Source organism: Lutjanus erythropterus, chromosome 6 (genome assembly GCF_056507025.1).
Source record: "Lutjanus erythropterus isolate fLutEry1 chromosome 6, fLutEry1.hap2, whole genome shotgun sequence".
NCBI lineage: Eukaryota > Metazoa > Chordata > Actinopteri > Lutjaniformes > Lutjanidae > Lutjanus > Lutjanus erythropterus.
The window spans coordinates 8,316,168-8,336,509 of NC_139322.1; the positions used below are offsets into that span (position 1 = coordinate 8,316,168).

At 41.7% G+C, this 20,342-nt stretch overlaps 1 protein-coding gene across 1 annotated transcript in view; it reads left to right on the forward strand.

Annotated features, from left to right (window-relative positions):
- plxna2 (plexin A2) overlaps window positions 1–20,342 on the forward strand; it is a 265,500-nt gene that overhangs the window by 138,547 nt on the left and 106,611 nt on the right. The window contains exons 5-6 of the mRNA XM_084720421.1: window positions 1,873–1,973; window positions 18,281–18,404. Coding sequence (XP_084576547.1) covers window positions 1,873–1,973; window positions 18,281–18,404 — 225 coding nt within the window. The remainder of the gene's footprint in view (window positions 1–1,872; window positions 1,974–18,280; window positions 18,405–20,342) is intronic.

Consider the following 20,342-nt stretch of genomic DNA (forward strand, 5'->3'; position numbering starts at 1 on the left):
CTGCGCGTGTAGGTGTGTTTGCACAGGCTCTACCTTGGCGGACAGATGCCCTGCTGCAGACAAGAGCCCATTGATGGCAGAGAAACAGCTTTCTCCGGCCAACTGATCCCACCTGCTCACTGCTGTGTCTTTGGCTTAAGATGAAGGCAACAGTTGCCTGTGCAGTTGACATCTCACACGTTGACATATGAGGACAGAGGGCACCCAAACATTTGAGGCAAATCATCATAAAACATTAATGTTGGTGTAATACATAGGCTACATGGCGAGGAATCATGCGTAACATATTACAGCATATAATTATCATATTTAAATGAATAAAGAGGTTTGTTTTGTTTCACTTAACATGAAGACTACACTTATAAATGATTCATAATCAGGTTATTAATTAGGTTGTACACACAAGTTATTATAATACAGTTTTTATACCTTGATGTGGACTTACTATTTGGCAAAATCCAGTTACTGCTTATTAATAATCTTACTAATAAGTTACTAACATTTATAAGTGGCAGAAGAAGCCTTACTGTAAAGTGTAAAACTGTGGATGGTGAAACCATAAAGGTAAATAATATTGCCAAAGTTTCAGTATATGAATTTGGTAATTTCACATGTTAATTTGGTGCCAAATGCAACTTTTTGGTTATTGAGATATGCTGACAGTGGTTATTGCTATGATATGTAACACTTCTACACATTAAAATGTCGCTGCACCTATGTTACATATTTTGTTGAGTTGTGAACTTACCTTATCCAAAGTGTTTCCAAAAATCTTCAAATGTAGAGAAATCCATACAAGATAATGGTTAGGGTTGCAAATCTTGTGCATTTTCCTGAGCTGATACATGAAAACATGAATAATCTATTTATCATTAATATTTAATAAGACACAAAATCTTTATATTTAAACAATTCTAGCAGCACAGTAGTTATGTGCACAAAAAATGAAACAAACAGAATAATAAAAACGATAAGGCCCTCGCTCAAAACGGCTCACACGTCCACATTCAACAAATGGTTCAAAACGATGTTGAATGTGTTTCTGGACTAACAAGGCAGACCAAACCAAACAGAGAGAAAACCTTTGAGCTTTGCAGAAATGGTACATCCATTATCAGTTAACTAACTTTTAATTGGTTACATTCTTAACCATAATGAATTAATGATTAATCATTAACTTCCCAATTAAAAGTGCATTTCCTACGAGCCGTTTTTGGCTAGTTGCTATACCTTTCAGGAAAACGCGAGATACGTCCAATAGATCAGGGAGTCATGATGTCAATAAAACTTAAATACATTTCATCGTCCATGAACATGATTTCTGTTTGTTACTGAGTCACGTCAGATACATTTTCATCTGCAATGGTAGTTGTTTAAGAATGGAAAAAAAACAGCTCCCATGATCCAACGCCCCTTCAGGATGCCATCAAACTACATCTTTTGTTATTGTTTTAATGTAAATGTTGATAACTTATTAACAAATATGTGATAAAGCTGACAGGTGTAAAAGCTGGTGATGGAGACGACAAAGTGAGCAATGAGATCTGAGACAGCACAGATAAATAGGGGCTCACTATTTGGCAAGCAACAGGTCACTGCTGCCCTTTTCATCTAATGTGTTGTATCTGCATTTTAAATGAGTGAAGTGTTCACAGCCTAATTAATAACACTATTTATAAGTGTTGTCTTATCGTAAAGCGGTGCCTCATTTTTTAGTGTTTGTGGAAAAGTAAATATTTCATCAATCGTGTGTGTGTGACTGAGTGAGCATTTCTTTGTTGCACACACACACATCCAGAGGCTTCTTTGTGTGTCTTGTAATGTTTGTTGTGCTGCGCTCACTGTGACCCTGACCTTTTCATGTGCTTTCAGGTCACCCAAGTTCCCATCGAGTCATGCGAGCAGTACGGGACCTGTGGAGAGTGTCTGAGCTCCGGAGACCCACACTGCGGCTGGTGTGTCCTGCATAACATGTGAGTGTCCTACTTTGCATGCACATTTTGTTAAACATCTCCCAAAACGGCCCTCGGTTCCCCCCATCGCTCAAAGGCAGGCAGGTTTTCTCTTGATGTTTATCTCAGACCGGTTTGAGCTTGAGGAGAGGAGACAGTGTCTGTCTGGAAAACGGAAAGTTGTGCCTCAGAGGTGCAGAGCTGGTTCAGAGCGACTTGCTGCAGCCGTGTAGCCACTGCTGCTGCCCTGCTCTGACATGACTTGATATTAACAGGAAATGAGTCCAGTCAGCCTGTGTATGACCAAGTGGAATTTGAAAAGACGGAGCAAAGAGACTCATTATTTGACCAGTCCCCCTGCACAGAGCTGTCACACATGCATTTTGTTTTGCCTGTGCATATTTAATTAACATTGTCTTAATCTGTTGGACCCTAACTCTATTTGTTGAGCAAGTTAGGGGACATTTACCTCCCACTGTATTAACAGCAGACACAAGAACAAGCACAGAAGTCATGACTGACACCTGCTGGAGTTCAAACGTCACTGCAGCAGAAAGAACTTCTAAAAAGCCAGCCAGGACAAAAACAGATAGAAAAAAATAATAGATCACAAAAAAACACGTATATGTGTTGTTTTTTTGAGGGGTATGAGACTTTCATTGTGATATTGACTGAGTGATGGAGGGTATATTGAGGATAGAAGATGAATACACCACACTATTAAAGAAGCTGAAAGGCGTTCTGCTCCCTCACCATCGCTCCTCCTTTGTTTCTTAAGCACACACGTACTCTCATCAGTCTGAGCTTCTTCTTCTTAGCTGCCATGTCTTGAATTCCCCACTTACGGCCCCTCCTAAATGCAGCCCCTCTCTCTAAAGGTATAGCTGAATATTTGTGTGTGTCAGAGCCCCGCCGCAATCATCATTATCGTGATGGCGGCCCCTGCAAAGTGCACTTAAAGTAATTTACATCACTCCAAAGCTGGGACAGGACAAATAATTGCCTAGCGACAAGGTAATTCAGCATGTGCCTGCGGAGGTGCGGGAGGGGCCGGCTGAAGCGCCGTAGTCTCTGCAGTTTGCGTGCCTTCACACAGGGATCATTTACCACAACATTAGCCTCTTTGCTCATTAGCTCCTCTGTGCTTTTGTGTAGGTGTGGTAGGGAATGGAATAATTCAGGCTAGCGGGAATGTGAATCCACAGCGTGTAAGAGGTACTGATGCTAAAAGGTGAATGGACCGTTATGGTGAAAGCAGCTGTGAGGATGAGACAGCTGTTTGGTGTGTAAAAAACCTTGTGTGTGTGAGGGTGAGCGTCTGCGTGTGTGTGCGTGCGCACGGGTTCGATTTTTGTGTACATGCACAAACACTTGTGTGGACCGCTGTACTGTACCGTGGGGAGAAAAGGTCAGGCCCCCCCCCCGATTCACGTCAGATCAGCCATCTGTTCGCTCAACGCAGCAGACCCTCGTGCCACCTGTCTCTGGTCCTAATACCCCTTTCTCTGTCCTGACCCTGCAATGAGCGTGGCAGGACCCCTGTCAGCTCGGGCTGACTTACTGCACAGAGGCAAAGAAGTTAAAAGGAGAATTGTTACATCTTCTTTCAGCTGCTCACGATAAACAAAAGAATCGAATAGAAATTGAAATATTGCAAGCAAGTCACAAGTCCACTAATGTAGTTCTGATGATCTACCCCAGTTTTCACATTTAAATCAATTCGAAGACAGTGGTCATGAAAAGTTAAGTTTTATTTTCAATGTTACACCTCATAATTCTTACTGATACTTGACATTTTATTGCAATCAATAACAAGCCTCCAAAATGAACAACAATAGAGAGTGGGGCTCTGAAATTATAGTGTAGCCTTATAGCTCTAAATGGCTCTAAAGTGAAAACAGAAGCTAAGTCTTAAACTTGAAACTTAAAGTTTCTACCTAATGTTTGTCCAGCCAATAAATTTTTTGCTAAAAAGATGCATTCATGTACCTGTGATTTGTGTTGCTGGATGATGCATTGGCCTCTGGTAACCCGCTGTGCTGCTGCACCCCAGTAGGCTGCCAGATTTGTGCGTATTGTTCTAGAAGTCACCCCATTTTTTGTTAAAACCAGTATGTAGAGAAATCTAAGTTCTATCAAATTATCTGTCTAAGGTCTGAATAAGCAAATTTTGATAACAGACTTGACGTGACTTTGACTTGGTACTCATGATTTGTAATTTAAGTAGTCCAGTCATGTGACTCCAGTTCCCCACTTCTGCTTGATTAAAGTGGAAAAGCTGAAAAGAAAAGATGCAATAAAGACTGAGGGAAACAATAGACCTTGACATTGCAGTATGTAATTGAGCCTCTTCTACTGTAGACAAAGCATTGATATCGAGTCATGATTACATGCCTCTCCTCCAAAAAAACTTTTTTAAAAAACACATAATGCATATGAAGTATTAAATAACTGCAGCATCCCAGGTCTAAATCCAGATGGCGGCTGATTAAAACACCTCGAGGTGCATATAGATAAGAAAAGACAATTTCATTCATTAAAAAACTACAAATACTTTGTTACCTGTGAAGCGGAAATGAGATGTGATGAACACTGAATCCCAGGATGACAGGGTTCAATGTCAGTTTATTTACCTGCAAGTAGGTCAGAAATCTTCTTGGCCTCAGTCACTTTTTACTTGCTTGCTTGACTTGTATAAATTGTTTTATTTATCAACAGTTATCAGAGAACAACGAAGACAAAAGTTAGTTGTCATGTTTAATCTAAGGCTGCAATATCTGCACAATATGAAAAAATAGTGAATGTCCATCCCTGATTTTCAAAGGTGATGTCTTTAAATGTCATGATTTGTCAGTCAAAAACCCAAAGATATTCATGGTACACCATGGTATTTTAGTTGCCCCGGGTCAAGTGGACAGTCCTTATTGTTGAGCCCTGATCGTGATTTTTCATCAATGAAGACATGATCCATCCCACGCTACTTCACAATGTCATCAAACTACGTCGATTGTTATTGCTTTAACGTGAGAGAGACGCCGAGCAGCAGAATGTACATATTGCGCCTTTAATGTAAACCTGAAGGGCTTTTGCTACATGGGTTTAATTAGCAGGAACGCTGCATGAATATACAACATAACCAGGAGCAGAAGGAAGTATCTGTCAAATACTGTTGGAGAAAAGCAGCTGCACCCTTCTGGTGAAGAGCTCCCATCATCCCACACACCCAAAATTAAATTCCTTGCCAGCCGCGGTGCCATCCGCAGCTGTGATCACTACAGCTTCCTTCTGCCCCCTTTTCCTTCCATTTTTCCACTTCTTCATCACCAATCCCTGAGCCATTGTTGATTTTATAAAATTACCCCCCCCCCATCCTACCCCCTTCCTCTCCACTTTCCCATGTTTGCGTGTACCTCCCTCACTCCCCTGACGGAAAAGCTAGCATCTAAGCTATTCCGCTCATCTCCTCTCAGCTCAGCGCTGTCTCCCATTTAGACACTCTTCCCTCTGGAATAAGCTCTTCCACACTCCAGAGATGGTTGGCTTGCCACATATAAACACCCCTCGCTTTGATCACCCCCCCTCCCTCCTTTTACAGCTGCCATCCACAATATCCATCCTCTTTTCTTCTCATCCAAACACTGTCTCCCCCTCCCCTCTTTCTTTATGTTTGCGTGTGCATCCTCATTGAAGTGCAGCATTCTAAGGTGGCTAATTGGGAACATAGAGGGACATTAGCTTGGTTTGCAATGATGAGGAGAAGCAGAGAACGTGAGAGCGAGGCTGGCCAGGAGTGGCGTCTTCTGTCTTCGACGTCTTTCTACTCTCTTTCTTCTTCCTCTGATTCAGTGTGGTGTGAGACTCTAAAGTCCTTTAATTACCAGCAGCTGCTAGGCATCCACTGAATGCATGAAGAATGAGAGGAGAAAAAAGAGAGAGAGAGAGGGGGGATAAGAATGAGGGGAAGAGAATGAGAGAGGGAAAGAGAGTGTTTGATGTTGCACACTCATCGGCCCACAAAAACCGAGCAGCATTTTGATTGCAGCTCAAAGGGAGCTCATCATCTCGAGCGCTCTTCAGTCGCAGTCCTGTGAATGGGTAGTTCAGCCTCCGTCTGACCACAATCCAAAAACATGGAGCTGCGATGACGCTCTCTCTCTCTCTCTCTCTCTCCCTCTTGTCGCTCCCGCTCGCTCTCCCTTAGCCTGCTTCCCGTTGTCGTTAGATTAGCTCTCTAAATCACGCTGGAAAGAGGCTTTTCCATCTCGAAAATGTCCCGCGTCGCTCTGTTCTCCCTCTATCCTCTCAGCTCGCTCCGACATTCCAGGAGAGGACGAGAGGTTCGGTTCAGATTTGTCAGGATTAGTCACAAGTCTTTCTGACGTCTGTCCAGAGGCTGAGACTGGACAGGTGGTCCAGTGCCAAGGTCGGCAGTTAACCAGTGTCTCTGAGTAATGCTTTTCATCATAAGAAGTGAATGATAATAGGTTGCAGAGGTGGGAAGTAACACAGTACAAATACCTGTTTTCAGGTATCTGTACTTTACTTGAATATTTATTTTTCTCGCAACTTTTTACTTTGACTCCCTACATTTTAACACAAATATCTGTACTACTCATCACATTTTTTAAACAGACTACTTACTTTAGTTTTAATGCATTTGTGGGGAATTTGTGTTTATTTTTATTTTGCATCATTCCACACCACCTTCTCAACATCAAGACAGATGTCAGCATAAATGCATGGAACAATAACATATAGAAAAGATTAGTGGTTATTCCTTCCATTAGTGCATGTCACGTACAATAAACCTAACAAGACATAGGTGATATAACAAGATGTGACAGGACAAAAAAAGACAACAATGTGTGAGTGACAAAACAAGGTGTAAACAACATAATGAGATTAAAAAAAAAAGACATAGCAAAGATGACAAAAGATGAAGACGTACGACGTAACAATAAGAAAATTAACATAAAAGACCAAACAAGTCACAAAAGACATAATAAGATGAAACAGACGAGAGGAAGACTTGAGGGTGAAGAAAAGTTGAGGTTCAGTTTGCTTCGCACAGAAACAACCAGCAGAAATGTCCTTCACTGGGCTACTCGAGTAGATTTCAGAGACTGTGCTTTTTCACTTTTGCCTGAGTAAAGAAGTTGAATCAGTACTTCCACTTTTACAGAGTCAAGACAAGTATCTGATCTTCTACTTAAGTAATGAATGTGTGCACTTTTGCCACCTCTGTAGTTATGTAATATGTGCATAAGAGAATCTGCTCACTGTGTCAAATTCAGCGCTAGTTTGTTGTGTGGATGACAGCTTAGGGCTATTGGTGTAGTAGTCCCCAGCAGAGAGTGAGTCAGCATTTGAGGGCTGCTCTGAGCAGAATAACATATCACTACTACACTGTGATACTGTATGGTATTGTACTGTCAGTCTGCATGTGGCTGAACTCCTCAGATCTGTTTCAGTAACAACCCACACAGCAGCCTGAATGGCACAGCTGTCCACTTTTCACAAATGTGTGTTACGAGCTTTAAATGGCGTCAAACGATTTGTTTGACATCGTGCTTGGAGCGCGTTGTGTCGGTGTTCTTTGTCGAGAGGAAAGAGTCGCGTTTGGGACGTGGCCAGTTCTTTAACAATGTGACCCCAGGATGTAAGAGAAAGGAAGTGGGAATTAAAGACAGGAAATGTGTTGTTGTAGAGGGATGCAATTGTTGCACTATCTTGCTTTTGTCTCCAGAAATTAAAACCAGATGCTGCAGGCCTATATTTTTTTTTAATTGCAACTGGCTTCTTTAGACTTGTTTGGGTGCCATGTAAATATAAGACCACATTTACAAATGTTTTGCAAATGGTATAGGTTGTAAATCATTAATAAGCTGTTATAACACATTAGATATGCGAGTGACCTGTTGCTTACCAGATAGTGAGACCACATTTGTCTCTACTGTTTAATGCACAATATATCAATTCTGCTCACATTAAAACAATAATATAAGGTGTAGTTTGATGATGTTGTGCAGAAGCGTGGGATCATGGGAGTTGTTGTCTTCACTTTTTAACACCACCACTGCTGATGAAAATCTATTTCAGGCACGTTCATGGAAAAGTTAGTCTTAAAGTTAAGCTTAGTCAGATTTGCTGACTTTCTTCCTCACCGTGACATATCCAGTGTATCCTGTGTTTTCTGTAAGTTAAAGCAACTAACTACAAGCTAGCAGGAAACGCACTGTTACCTTGAATAAATTATGGATTCCTTTTCAATCGAAGATTGTCGGAAACATGCAAGCATCTTCTAAAACTCCACTCACTCCAGTTTGGTCTATATGTGTTCACAAACTGTCTCCTTGTGACCACCATAGTGTGTCTGGGTGGCACAGAGGAACAACATTGGCTTAAAAATGTGTGGGAAACATATCGGACGAATAACCCAACCCAAATCACCCAACGGCACCAATGTTTGAGCAAAAGATAAGCTGTCAAAAGTCGGCAATAATCATTCCAACCATTTATAAACTATAAAACAGAGAACCACACTAATAATACAGGTGTTGAACTGACTTTCGTATAAATTGGGTATTCTACCTTGATGCAGCTGCATTTCAGACTCTGGCTGTAGGAATCAATTGTAGTGATTTATATCATTAAGGATGCTTTATTGTCATTTTGCCTTCCTTGTAATTTTGAACAGACAATATATGTACTACTATAGTATGTCTATATTTTCACATTTCATGTTTAGTTTTATCTGAAAATTTTGCCCTAAAGGACCTGCGTGTTGGATTTAGTGGCATCTAGTGAATCAGTGAAACAGCGGATTTCAACCAACTCGCCTGCCAAGCATGGAGGAGAAACCTATGGTAGTCGTGCAAAACTTGAAAGGCCAAATCTAGAGCCGATGTTTGGTTTGTCCGTTCGGGTCTACTGTGGAAACATGGAATATGTCCCACGGTCTATTTAGATATAAATGGCTCCCTCTGAGTTAACAAAAACACAATTATTCTTATTTTCAGGTAATTATACACCAATAAAAAACATTTATATTCCACTTCTGCTAATAGATTCTCCTGCACACTTAACCTTAAAATTTAATTCAAGAGTGGCATTAAAAGTTCTTTTAAAAAGTCTTACATTTAACTTGTCACCCTGTGTTAAGTTAAACCTGATGCTACAGGCTGATATTTTCTTAACTACAGCTGGTTCCTTTAGACTGTTTGTTTATGCGGCATGTTCATCACTGTTCTACGACCAGCGCCGACCATAAACTCTCCTCTAATTTACCAATGGCATCAACAATTAGCCTACCAATGAAAATGGCTGCTTCAGCCCATTGTGGATGTCAGACTGTGTGTCTAACGGCCGACTGATCAGCTGCAGTTAGCAGTCAGAGCAAAGCTGCATCCATCTTCCCAATTGTGCCTAATGAGATATCGATCACGAACATGCAGCTCTATCAATATTTCCATAGATTCCTAGAACATAGAGCTAGTACATGTTGGCTACATGATGGCTGAAATACTGCAGCAGTATGTGGAGTATGAGTGGGCAGACAGGCTACATACTGTGTAATACAGTTAATGATCCTAAAAACACAGCGTGTCTGTGTCTCTGGCTCGCTCACTTGTTTTCTTTTTGAGATGCTTCCATTCCTGCACTGCTCCCTCTGCCTTTTGTTCCTTTTTTTTCTCTCTGCTCAGCCCACTCAAGTAAAGCTATAGCTTGATGCAGAGCACTGAGCAATGGTCTCTTTGTAAATCTTTTTTTTTTCCTCTCTTTATCTCCCCTCTCCTCTTTCTCCTTTTCTTCACCCTCACTCAACATCTTAAACAGAGACTGACACACTTTCCTTTGCATAAGCCTGTGTGTGTGTTTTACTGTTGCGTACTCAGTTTACACTACAGTAGCTTCTCGATCTGTGAGGAGATGAAGTGAGCGGGTTTGTGGCCATACTGCGCTCTGTGTCCTGCAGTGACATTATCAGACGCCGCAGGAGACGCCCTATGAGCTGCAGCGGTCGCTGTGACCCCTGACACGAACTGCGGGTTTCAAACTGCGCCCTCACATGTCAGCCCGAGCCCACACTGCAACTTGAGCTGCTGAAGTTTACCATCTCTGTGGTGGTTTGAAATTGAAAACCTTCTGTTTTTTCTTCTTTTCTTTTCTTTTTTGTTTTATTCCTCCTTCACTTCCCTCCTGTGGCCTGAATTTAAATGGATGTTCTCACACTTTAGGGATGCAGCAGTAAGAAACAAATGCCCTGAATCACTTACTGTACTCTTAGAGATAATGGTTCCAAAAGAGTTCCTCCTGAAGGACTGAGCTTCTACCGAGAACCATTTGCTTCTAAAGAAGAAGACTAAGGGATTCCATTAAGAACCCTTTTTGGAAGAATTAGTTCTTCAAGGATCATTAAAATACTTGAAGAACTCTGTCATCAAGCGTTTGTCTGGGGTATTTTGTACCATAACATAAAAGGGTTCTTGGGTGAGTATTAGATAAAACCCTTGGTATATAAAAGGGTTCTCATTAGAACCTCTTGGTTGGGTCGAGATAAAACCCTTGGAATATTAAAGGATTCTAAATGGCACCCCCTGGTTGGGTTCTAGATAAAAACCCTTGGAATATGAAAAAGCTCTTGAAAGAGCCCCCTAGTTCTTGCCTAGGTGCTAGTTCTTAGGTTCTTACCCTAGGTGCTAGTTTTTGCTAGCACCCTTAGAAGGTGGAAAGGTGTTGGATAGAATCTTCAGAAAGGACTCTGGGTAGAACCATTACATCATAGAAAGGTTCCCTGTAGAACCTCTCATGTTATGAGGGACTCTAAGCAGAACTTTCCGAAAGGTGTCCAAGTGGAACCAAAAAGGGTTCTCCTGTAGCGGCACACAGTGCGTGTGTGTGCGTGCGTGCGTGCGTGCGTGCGTACGTGCGTGTATGCGTGTGTGTGTGTGTGTGTGTGTGTGTAGGCGGCCCAGTGCAGCACAGACCTGCACATCACTGCTCACATGATGATTCCTCTTTACATGTCAGGGAGCCTCAGTCCCAGCGCCGTCACTCTTCATACATGTTTACATTAACATGTGTTTCTGCAGAAATGCACCGTCCCCCGACCGGAGTTCCATTCAACCAAATCAAATCGTGCCGGTGATTCTCTAACATAATGGCTTACCACTTAAGACGAGTAAAGCTTTGTTAAGCACCATCAAATATTCAATATACATCTAGTTTGTCCCCTCAGTACCTACATCTTCACCTCCACACGCGCCCTGCCACCAGAGCACCTCCGCTCTCCTCTTCCTCCTCCTCTCTGTGCGGCGTTTTGCGGTCTGTCCCCAGTGAGGCAAGGAAGGTGATTTTAAAATGGCTCCCCCTCTGTTCTCCCCTCCTGTTTTTAAACACGGCACTCGCAGCCAGGGCTGCAATCAGACAGGCCTTCACACTTTCACTGAAGTCCTTAGATGTGGTAAACGGAAGGGGAGGAGGGATGGAAGAGCAGACATCTTTCCCCGTTGCCTGCCTCTCCTGCTCTGCTGTCAAGGCCAGGATGTGTGTGTATGTAGAGGTGTGAAGGATTTACTGCAAGAGACTGTATGTTATTATGCATATGTATGTGGCTGTGCATGTTTGAGTGTATACATTAACTCTCTGTTGCTGTGGTCCCTCGCAGGGGGTGTGTGTCTATGTGTACATGCGAATGGGTGTGTGTGCATCCATACGTCTGGGTGTCTATCAAAGCTCAGCACAGCAGAGGCGACGGTGTAATTGCCTGTCTAGGGCGGCAGGATAAGAAGCAGCCACCGGTGGACCAGACGCTGAGGTCTGGCCTCTGTTGCCCTCACACTCCAGCTCCATAAAAAGCAACGCTACACATTGAGTGTGGGGGGGATATGAGATATAAATGATATCATGGTATTTTTAAGATGTTTCACAGTACACAATATATATTTCAATTTCCTTCTGCATCCACAAGTTGGTTGAATCCGGGTGATTCTGGGATCCATCACACGACACCCCGACCCCACCACCAGTCAAAACTCAGCTCGTCTGCAGCCAGCCAGGTCACTACTGTAGCCTCATTATAACTGCCGCTACAAAGCGGTCGCCGGATTCGTCCATATAAAGTAGTGAAGGATAGGTGATATGAACATTGGTGCTTTCACAAAATATTGAAACATTTTTGATAAATAATCATCAGTAATGTGGATGTAATGGCTAATTGGGTAAAGGCAAATAGTAGAACAGCTAGAATGATTTGGTTAGTTCAGAAAATTACATCACTTTACTATAATGCAGCCTTTAAAACTAGGAAAAGACAACATTTATGTCATATGATAATAACCACAATCTAAGATGATATCTAGTCTCATATCACAGTATCAATATGATATCACTTTATTGCTCAGACCAGCTACAGTTTACACTGTACATTAAATATAGGTTACCGAATCAGATTACATTCTGTGTCAAGGTTTCATTTGCACCTCAGAGCTGCAGCTCCAGCAGTGCAGCCCACACACACCACCACGGGAGACAACGATTGTTTTCCCACTCACCTCACATGACTACATGAAATGCTGCCGCCATTTACAACTGCATTCATACCCTGCAGTGGAGTTGGAGTAGATGCCAGAGAGGAGTAATGATGGAAATGTGCACAGCCACTTCAGCACCATGGACAGGGCTCAGAGAGCACAACACCAAGGCCGAGCGCCTCCAGCAGCCGCTGCAGGGAAAATAGCTGCGCTGTGAGCTGCTTGTTACAGGAGACAGGCTGAGAGAACTGCATGCATTTGTGTTGTCAAACTCTGTATGTACACGCAACAAAAAGATGAATGCAGTACTTTTTTTTGCTCCCATTCTCCAAAAGGAAAAGTAAAACATCTATGGCATCTTCTGTGCAGACAAAAGGTTCATGTCTTTCAAATTTTGTTCACGTCCTGCCCTTCTCTGCCTGTGTTTGGCTCGTACTGATTGCCTTTGTTGGTTGTGTTGGGTAGGTTCAGGCGTGAGGATTGGGTTCCACTGAGCACAGCTGCATCACATTATGGCGACCGGAGCTGATCTTGGCCATTCTATATAATGCTTATGATTCCACCAGAAGTGTCTCTTCAATCTGCTCTGTGAAGAATACACACTCAATCTATTTTTGACAGACGCCACGTCAAGCTACACGGAGCAGATGAAGCAGGCAGGAAGTCAGAGACAGAAACAACAGAGAAAACCCAACCAATTTTCAAAATAAAAGACCCCATGCACACTCAGGATCATAAAACCATTAAGTTATCATACCCATCATGCAGATGGGACGTGCCCAGTAGAATCAAGGACTAAGCCAGTCAGAGGCAGAGTAGGGTGGGTCTTGACTTTGCCTTCCTGGGGTAAAAAAAAATCTAATATCTGCCGCCCTGTGTGAAATAGACTCAGTTCAACGCCTCATAATATCTTTTTTCAATATAAAATTGCACATTTTAGAGTCTCATTTTATTGAATGAATTACTTTGGCAAAGAAGAAGTGCTCACTAACACAGATTTTAACAAATTTGTGAACAAAATTTGAGAGAAATAAACCCTTCGAGATAATCCTCAAACCAGCCACAGCCTGTTCACCCCGCTGCCATCAGGCAGGAGATACAGAAGTATCCGCTGCCGTGCCAACAGACCAGAGATCAGCTTCTTCCCTCAGGCTGTGAAACTGCAGATTTCATCCTCAGTATTCCACCATATAATTTAGTTTGTTCTGTATTTTTTACTTATCTCTGCAGTCAGTTTCAATCAGTCAATCAAAGAGGGAGCTACAACAAAAACTCATTTTACAACTCTGTTAAATGATAAATAAATCCACTTGTATCCTTTTGTGTGCACAGAAGAAGCCTCAGATTCTTTTTTACTTTTAACTCATGGAAAAAGGGAGCAAGAACAAAATTGTGCACATGCGTTCAAGTTTTCTGGGTATGTGCGTGAGTGAGCGTTCCCTTTTGTTACAAAGAAATTCAATATACATACAACCTCTTTTAGCACCTTATTTCTCCGTGTGAGGGCCCCACAGGAATGTGAGTGATGGAACACAAAGCATCTGTGAAGCCGCTGAGTGACAGGCCGGGGCCAGACGGGAGGATAAGGGGAGGAGGGTCAGGAGGGAGAATATGAGGAAGGCAGAATTCTAGTCAACACTCAGTGGCATGCACTTCAGCTAATGAGAGAGGCAAGGGGTCAGCTTCTAACTACACAGAGATAATGGCCATCTCCTGAAACCATGGCAACAGCAGCTATCCTCCACCCCCTTGCTGCGCTCTCATCTTACTTCACCCCACCGAAATGAATTTTATTTTTTTTTAAATCGCAGCGAGGAAAATCAATGCAGGGCTTTTTGTCAGTTAATGACTGTCCAGGTTTTTTTGCATCCGTACCCGTGCAGCTCGGAGACATGCATAAAACATTGTGCCGCAGCCCACACCTGAAAGCACCCTAAAGTGTCATTTTCTGCCACCATTGTGGATGTAAAAGAAGCGCCAAATTGCAGACGGAATAACGCCTTGCCTAAGAAAGGTGTACTAATTTCAACTTGTGAAAGAATGAGACAAAAGGGAGAGACATGGGAAAGAGGGGAGAAAAAAAATGTGGCAAATGCAGCAGTAATGGAGTCAAACGTGCAAAAAGAAGGTAAGAGAAATCATATCAGGAGTAACAATAAAAATGTCACATTTAAAATGTAGAAATTATGCAGAGAAAGTAATGGAGAGGAAAAGTTAAAGGAGAAATCTGTAATATATATTTTCTGTATTTAAACATAAAAGGTCTTAAAATGATCAAGTAAACATGTTAAGTTTAAATACATGCACTTGCAGCCACGATGTCTGAAATTTCTATTCATGGACGGAATAACTGCAGTTTCACATTAATTAGGATTCAAATTAATGCCAAATGTTTCTCATATGGGTAAGTGTCTGTGAGTGAGTCGTAAGAAATCATTAATAGTCTCGTAGAATATGTTAGAATAAGTCTGGCAGGCGGTGAGACAGGCAGCCACTTGACTCAAGCTCCAGAGTGTGTATTTTCAGAGCAGTGGACTTTTGTTTTCAGGATAATGGGCTTTAAAGTCCCATTGACAGACTAACTGACAGTTATAAGCAGCTTATCAACTTAGAGTGGAGGACTCACTGTCCCTTGTTATTGTCAGTTTACGATGTTTACGATGCATCCCTGCAGAGCTCCTGCAGCCTGCAGAGCTTCCCCAAGTCTGGGGAGGAAGGGACAGAAAGAAACAACCTGCATACACCACAGACCATATATTAAATGGGATTTCAGCTTATTTAATAAACTCTCTATAGCTCCAACTCAGTATTTGCACTGCTGTACTCATTGTTGTATGTGCAACTGCTACATATTGGTCCTTTAAACCCTGCCATGGTGACCCCTCCTTTCCCAGTGGGCGATTCACACTACTACACTAATTCTACACTTTCCTGCTCTCTAAAATCCCAAGGGAGCACTGTACATATGAGTGTTTGTGTGTGTGTGTGTGTGTGTGTGTGTGTGTGTGTGTGTGTGTGTGTGCCTGCATGTGTGTGTGTGTGTGTGGCGCTTGTGCCTGTTCATGTGAGTCTGCTGGAAATGGCTTGAACTTCTGACAACATAATTACACACAGAGGCAGTGGATGAAGATGTAGCTTAGAGTCAGTATGGGTGAGAGTGTGTGGTTAAGAAGCATGATGTGGGCCCCAACACACACGGCCACACACACTGCCACACACACACACCATACACACTCAGTCAGCAGCCAGGGGAGAATGGACAGGGCTTGTAGTGGCACATCAGCACCACGGACAGCGGCTGACCCGTTGGAGTCCAATTAGAGCCACTGTGACCAGACAGCCAGTTAGCCAGACACTTAGACTGCTGGGCTGGATGAGGATAGAGAGCCTTTGGTGTAATGGGCTGGAGGGAGCACACAGTTTTAATAAGAAGGAGGAGGCGGTGGCTGAGTTTTAATGAGGGATGTGGCGGATTGCGGGGGCGTCGTGTGGTACTTGATACACTGTCTGACCATTAAGATCTCTTATGAGTGAACGCCGTGTAATTTGCACTAGTTTCGTGTCCAAAGTTATGCAGTGATTGAAGGATATAATTTGAGTGTGTAGTGCTTAGTGCTGTGAGTTTTTTTTTTTTATTAGTACAATTTATTAGATTATCCACTGGGGGCAGTGGTTTCACTGGCAGTGTCACCACTAGTGTCTGTGGTTTATTGGGAATTCATGCAGTATTTTGTAAAACTTTTAGAAGCTACATGTTTTTGAAGCCAAGGTTATTATAATTGTATAAAACCAAATTAAAAACTAAAATCAGTTGTGAAAAAACATTTTGGACAACTGAAATAAAAATAAAAAGACTTTCGAGAAGACAAAAAACTAATTTAAGCACCATTATGTACTAAAAAGAGTCATATGCCTTTAAAACCTGTTGTGTTTGCATTGTAATACCTATTCTGAACTTCTTAAACCTTGTCTCTGACAAATTTCCCTCATATTGTAATAAAAACAACTAAAACTAATCTTGTAACTAATAAAAACCAAACTAAAACTTTATTAAAACAATACAAAATAAACTGAAATGAGCAAACCCAGTTTGGAAACTAAACTGAATTAAAAACAAAAAATTAAAACAAAATACAAATAAAAACGAATGAAAAATACAAAACTATAACAACTCTGCTGGAAGCCAGCTGTTATTGTTAGTAGCAGTCTCATGAATTGCACATTTTTACAAGAGTAAGCTTTTTTTTATTAGCTTTTAAAGCAATCCAACAGTTTCAAATTATCGTCAATATGCCATATGTTTTGCAAAACAAGAATTAAACAGTCTGGTAAGAGCAACATAACTTAGCCAGACTCTAGAGCTTGTCACATTTACAGCCTTAATCAGCACAAACCAAATAAATGGATGTGATGACACAGACAGCACGAAAACTGAGAGAGAAGGAGAAAAGAAGCTCGAAGCATCTGGTTTAAATTTAAAGTTTAAAGTTAGTGGGCAGTTCAGATCAGAGATAGTTCTGATTTTTTGAAGAGGTCTTGTTTGAGTTACTCATCCATAGTCAGTGTTTTACCTTTGGTAGATGGAGGTCAGTATGCCTCCAGTTTAGAGTACTGGTGCAGGGCGCTAAGCAATGAACTGTTGTGGACAGGGTCAGCAGCAAAATGCATTAACTGTGTGCTCTTTTTAGAATATTTGCATTGTTTTTCTTTGCTGAAACTGTTGTCATACAAGCAAAATGTCGCTCTCTCTAAACCAACAGAACCCGGAACTCGCAGGAACAGAGGAGTTGCTGCTCTACTGCTGCCTTGATCAGATAGTTTGTTTGTGTTAGCGCTTGGCTTTGGTGAATCCAGGCTATCCAAGTCAACACTAACAGATCGAGGCAACAGTAGACCAGCAACTCTACTTTTCTGCGTGGTAAAATTACCGTTTTTTATCTGGAGTTTGGTTGGTTTGGAGAAAACGGTATTTGGCTTTTGTATCAGTGATTTCCCATCTGAAAAGGCGGTCTGACAGAAATGTTCAAGCGCTGAAAATATTCTAAATATAGCGTACACGTAAACTGATATGATTTCTTAATGTGGCTAAAATCTGTTTTGCTTCTGACCCTGTCCACAGCAGTACATTACTTATTATACACTGAAGCTACCCCTTTAAGACAAAGGTGTTGGATCACAAGGTGGATAATAATGCACCTCTGTTAATTACAGTATAATGTGTTGATATGATGTGCAGTAAAAGTGGAGGTGCCTAATCATAATATTTATATGCAAGTCTTGTGAAATATCATGTCATTCCTGTCACTTATTCTGTAGACAAAAGTGGGTTATTACTGCCTCATCAGGTGGAGACATGATGTTCACTGTTAGTATCTGTGACATTTTTAATCCTCATCTTTCCCTCCTCTTCTCTCTGTTGCTGGATTAGGTTTTAATTTCTGTCACAACACTGGCAATTTGTCTTTCTTACCCCCAACTTAAATTGTCACGTACAACTGTAGTTTTTTTTCAATGCATCATTTATTATAACATGAGTATATGTTGGTATGTTTTCATTGTTTTCTTGCCATTTTTTCCTTTTCTTTCCTCTTTGGCAGCACATTTTATTTTCTGTAATTTATTCCTTCGCAGGGTTGCTTATGTTTTGGTTATAACTTGGTAACAATCTAATTTATTTTTTTCCCAGGGCTATAACAACTTTGGTGGCCTCTGTTTTTTTGTTTTTAGTTATATTCCACTGCAAGACATATCAGTAACCTGTTTCTCTGTTTGTCCTTCCTTCTCCTCTCTCTTCAGCTGTTCCCAGAGGAACCGGTGTGAGCGTGCCGATGAGCCGTACCGTTTTGCCGCCTCTCTCAACCAGTGTGTGAAGGCCACCGTGTACCCAGACAGCATTGCAGTGTCAGAGCCCAGTGTACCTGTAAGTTTACACACACACACACACACACACACATACACACATACACACATATACACACAAAGCACCAAACACATGCAATCTCAACCACTACTTGCACACATTACAATGAAAAATTATCACCCATTTACATATTCCCTACCCACGTACAGAGGCAGAAGATTTTAAATGATCCCACATAGCAGTTTGCCTAGTCTTGATTGTGGTTGATGCATAAACATTAGCTGGGAAGGTTCATAAGAGCTCTACGTGGGCGTTTGAGCGTGCATATGCTCACTTGGTACAGAGCAATCAATATGTGTGCCAAGACATGTTTGTGTGGGTGGGTGTGTAGGTGTTAAAGTTGTCCGAGTGCAGCTGAGTACAGTGCAGCGTTTCCACATGGACCGAGCGAAAACAGGCGCACAGAGCATCAGCGAAAGACTCTGCCTGGCCAAGATCTGGTGAATGCTGCACATGTACACACGTGGACACACACTTTGGGGTCTTTAAATACCCACGCTGTTACTGCAAAGGGTCAGTTTATCCAAGTCTCAAATCTGTCCAGCTCGGGTTTGGACAATTATATTAAATGTGTGGATGAGACATGCGCACTTTTGGTGCAACGGGAGAAGATGTAGGGCTGAACGTGCAGCGTGGTTCTTAGCTGAGATGCTGTTTAGTGGTGCTTTGTGAGGTCAGCACAAGTGGGCACTTATAATCTATAAGTACTGGCACAGTTTTGTCTTTTTATAGCAATATTTGGCATACTTATGATGAGTATAATTGCAGGTAAAACTGCTCACAATGAGGTCTCAGATGTAATATTTTGACAATGTTATGCTACAAACCAAGTGCTACTTCCCAGACAATTTTTGCTAAAGACCAAAAAGAGAAAGAGTCTTTCTGGCACCCAAACTTACAAAAATAGATCATGAATATTGCCATATTCTCAACTGTTAAGAAACACGACAAACTTTTTTGTATGAAATGTATTTATTTCAGTATAAAAGTTGATGCTAAGTTTCTCACCACCTCATAATGAACTTGCACTGTCCATGAAAACAGGCTTTTATTTTGAAAGGGATACATGAAGTGTTTAGTTTGTATTAACAGCGTAATATAGTAACTTTAGTGTACTTTGTACTAAAATATTGTTGATTGCTAGCTACTGACTGATGTAGTTAGCTAGCAAACCAGCTAGCAAACAGCTTATGTATATTAGCTAGCTAATTAGCTAGTGTTTTGCTAACTTTAGCCTGATTATCGTAGCAGCTATATATGGCTTTTACACACCCCCATCAAAATCTTTTAACCATCTTCTTTTCAACATAGATGAGTGTCGCACAAAGCATATCTAAGTACCTGCAGGAAACAGGAAAGGACAAAGTTGACTGAGGTTCCAAAAGGGGCGGGACTTAGGAAGGATCAGTTGTCATTTTGATTCTGGTTTATAGTCCAAACCATTAGTGAGGGGGCTGCTACATTTCTTGAAGCCAGCTGAATTTTATTACTGTGCTTGAAAGTGTTTGTCCCCTGTGATGAAGGTCATTAACAACATAATGTTGCTGAGAATTGCTTGCTGTCTCCTATTCCACGGTGCCTGTAATTATGCATTTTACTTTGCCAATTATCAGCCCAATAAAAACTGGTCCACGAGCCATTTTGGGTCCTGACCCTAAGTTTGGGAAGTGCTGCTCTGTGGTAATGGGATGATGACAAACTACAACTGCAACAGAATTCTCCAGACCTCTCCAAAATGCACATCAATAATCCTGGTTTCTTTGTCAGCACAGGCACGTTTGTTTCCTTTAATCTAACTGGTTAAACATCACAAAAATTCAGCTAAATGTGCCAGTGGCTCTGGCACTGACTCACTCTGCATCACATGATATCTCATCCTCAAACTCGCCCTCGCTGCGCCTCGCCCCGTCGTCCAGTTTTACAAAACAGCAGTTTATC